The following is a 3769-nucleotide window of genomic DNA, read 5'->3' as shown; positions in this document are numbered from 1 at the left end:
GTTGCCCATATTTGTTGCAGTAACGACATAGTTTGTGCCCATATTTGTTGCCTTAAATAAGAGTTAAAGGACATATTTGTTACACTAAAGAATAGCTAAAAGAATTTTTTGTTACACTAAAGAATAGTTAAAGGACATATTTGTTACACTTTACGAGACTGAATTAACCTGTGTTTGACAACTTAGTATACTATCATATTTTATATTGCAGTAAGGACATAGTTTGTGTCCGTATTTGTCACACTTTAAGATACATTGTAGACATCATTTACTAAACATAAAAGTCATATTAACCAAAATAGTGATAAGGCCTTAATATCTTTCATTAAGTAACCAAAATACCATACAAAATACATGAATTCATCCAAAATACATAGTTGACATCCAAAACATAAAGTGGTGATTCAAATTACATATTTCTATGTCAACAAAATTACATGATTCTTAGTTCAGCAAAATATAAGAATCAACATTGTAATGGTTTTTTTTCTTTATAGGCAACTTAGGTGTTGTCCTTCTTTGGGGTTGAAAAGCTGTTGTTGGTCCCTGAAATGCTGCAGTCCCTCTTCTTGGTGATACTCTTGTTTGGAATGTAGTGGTGTGGTCCTTTTTTGCTTGAAGTATTATGGTTGTTTGTTCTTGGGTTTGTGTTTATTGAGTTTGGGATCTTCTTCGTGATAACCTAGTTTGAAGTCTTGTCGTAGGATGTGGTTGGGATTGTGAATTTGTATGTTGGGTTCTTCTTGGTGATAGTCTAGTTTAAAGTCTTGTAGTTGGTTGTGTTTAGGATGGTACAGGTTGGGATGGTACAGGTTAGGATGGTGCAGTTGGGCAGGAGGCTTTGTTGTGGCCAGATTTACCATACAATGGGCCTCTTCTTAGGCCTCCCCGGTGCTCTTCTTGATGGTGGTGGAAGTATGTTGGGGTATAGGGTCTCTTCCCATAAGTTTTATCCATTGGTTGGGTAGATGATAGGTTTGTAGCAAGCATGGCAAGTCTCCTTCCTATACATGGTAGGAATGTAAACTGTATGGTCTTCAACTCTACTTTGGATGCATGCAATTGCATGGTAGCATGGAATGCCAGTGAGCATCCAACTTCTACAAGATCACTCCTTCTGCTTGAGGTCAGTTGTGAATTTGTCTCCCGACACATTGATATGCCTTACTTCATAAATCATATCACCGGGAAGCCTTGTAAACATAAAAATTGCATTCAGTTAGTAAGTATTATGAGATAAAATAAGTGCAATGATTATGAGATTTCAGTTTGTGAATTACTTAGCCATATAGAACCTTGATATTTCAGTTTGTCTTTCCAAAACCTTTTTAATTCTTGGAATTACATAATCATTATAAGCTCCAATCTTGTTTCTATTTGTTACCCATCTATCCATAAGGTACCCTCTTATATCCTCTAGAATTGTAACAATAAGCTTTTATCTTGGTCCAATGATAACACTATTGAATGTTTCTAACATATTGTTAACCAACACACCACATTTGTTATTATAATTGAACCTATACTTACTCCGGAATCTAGGTGGAATCTTCCATAAGTATTTGAAGTCCTCTTCATTAACCTTCCTCATATCCTTCATTTCTCTTTCCCATGCTTGTGGATATGTTGCTTTGGCTGCCCTCCACATCAGTTCTTTCAACTGCTTGCCAGGAAACCTTTTTCTAAAGTTGTTGTATAAGTGTCTTACACAGAATCTTTGGTCAACACCTGGCAACAATTCTTCCAATGCAGGTAACAGCCCATAAACATAGAAAAATAGTTAAACATACAGTTTATGTTACTAAAATGATAATGACTATGTGAAAGTGAATTGTACCTTTTGTTGGTCTGATATAAAAGTGAATTTCTTGTGAACTTGTGGACCACCTAAATCTTAAACTAGAAGATCAAGAAACCAAGCACATGAGTCATTAGTTTTTGCTTCAATCACAGCCAATGCAATGTGCATCATTTGATCATTAGGGTCTCTACCTATTACTGCAAGAATTTGTCCTCCATAATGACCCTTGAGAAAACACCTATTAATTCCAATGATTGGTCTACAAACTTGAAAACTTCTCTTACAAGCATAAAGGTACATATATAGTCGCTGAAAACTTGGCAATACTGTTATGCTTACATAGTTCTCGTGTTGCTCAGTTTCCTCGCTTTGTGGTTAAGTTGGTTGCACTTTCAACTTAATTGTGTTGTTTGGATTTGATCTCAGCAACTCATGTGTGTAGTCATACAACCTCGGATATTGTTCCTTGAATGACCCTTCTACATAATCAAGTGATACCTTCCTTGCCCTATAAGCATTCATCCAACTCATACCAGTATTATATTTCTCATGAACTTTCTCACATATTGTAGTGAGTTTCACAGCTGGATTAACTCTAACAGTTTAGTACAACTTTTTCCCAAGACATTTAGTGTTAAACATCCTTACATTAAACTCCATATTGCATGTGTGAGTGTCAATCAGTTTTCTTAGTTGCCATGTATCCTAATTTGGAAATTTGGAACATAATGCAACTCATTCACATCCTTTCTTGCATCTCACTTTAACCCTTGTCTTATCATTCGTTATAAAGTGTAAATCTCTACCATTGTTAACATCATAGTTTGTTATTGCTTCTTTAAACTCCTCCTTTATTGAGAACATGGTACCCAAAATCCACTTATAGTCCACAAACTTCTTAGGCATTATAAATGATGGATATTTTTCCTTAGTTCCTTTATCTGAGTAGTCACTACTTGAATCCTCATCAGTCTCTAACTCTTCAGATATATAATTTGAATCTGATAGACCCCTATCTACCACTTTTCCTCTACTCACTTCAACAAATCCAAAATCAATTGTATCTTCATCACTAGATACTTTATTTTCAACAGACATGGCTTCTTCCACCCTTTATTTGCAAGGTCTTCCCTTTTTCTTGTTGGAACTTCCCTTGGCCTTTTTTTTCTTAGGTCTACCACCCTTACTTTTTTTTCCTTTACTTACATCATCCACTTCTAATTTATCCACCTCTTGATCATTCTCCTCAACAGCAAATCCTCTCACTCCTACCAAAACCTCATCAATTCCATCATTTAATACCTCATCATCAGAGTCATCAAACCTGCACCATAATGCACTATCATCACTTTGTTCATTATGGTCACTCAATATTTTTTGCATTTTGTTCATGTATCTCAAGTTGTGAGTCAATGTCAGGTATCTCACTCATGGTGTTAGTTTCATGTATGTCATGTTGGCCCTCAATTATGTCACTTTCAGGTATGTCATGTTGGCCCTCAACTATGTCAGTCTCAGGTATGTCATCTACTACATCAGGTATGTTAGTCTTAGGTATGTCATCTACTACATCAGGTATGTCAGTTTCAGGCATCTCAACTACTACAGTGGGTTGGACATAAGTTAATAAAGGTTGGACATCAACTACATCTACTACATCAGGTTGGGAAATGGGGTGGACTATGTATACGTCTACCTTGCCATGAGCCTTGGATCAATTTCGCAGTTCTATTGCAAAATCATACCACATGTACCCCAGGATACCTCATTTCTTTAACAACACCCAAAATTTCAAAATAACTCTATTTATCACCATCACACTTCCAGTTTGACATTATCCCTCCTACATATCTACCCTTATCATCAAACTATTACCCATGATGAAAATCAACATAAAAAACATTTATTTTTGACAAAAAAAAGTTGTAAGTTGTAGAAATCAATAAGTCGTATAATGGACCACATACA

At 35.7% G+C, this 3769-nt stretch overlaps 1 protein-coding gene across 1 annotated transcript; it reads right to left on the bottom strand.

The window, feature by feature from the left end:
• Positions 1 to 2914: 2914 nt before the first annotated feature.
• On the bottom strand, positions 2915 to 3395 carry LOC127080190 (uncharacterized). Its single transcript, XM_051020521.1, has 2 exons — positions 3169 to 3395; positions 2915 to 3125 (listed from the first exon to the last, which is right to left on the bottom strand). Exons 1-2 carry the CDS (start codon positions 3393 to 3395, stop codon positions 2915 to 2917), a joined length of 438 nt encoding a protein of 145 aa, XP_050876478.1.
• Between the last annotated feature and the right edge of the window lie 374 nt (positions 3396 to 3769).

The sequence above is a fragment of the Lathyrus oleraceus genome, chromosome 5 (assembly GCF_024323335.1).
Source record: "Lathyrus oleraceus cultivar Zhongwan6 chromosome 5, CAAS_Psat_ZW6_1.0, whole genome shotgun sequence".
NCBI classification, from domain to species: Eukaryota; Viridiplantae; Streptophyta; class Magnoliopsida; order Fabales; family Fabaceae; genus Lathyrus; species Lathyrus oleraceus.
This window is presented reverse-complemented; position numbering and strand designations above follow the sequence as displayed.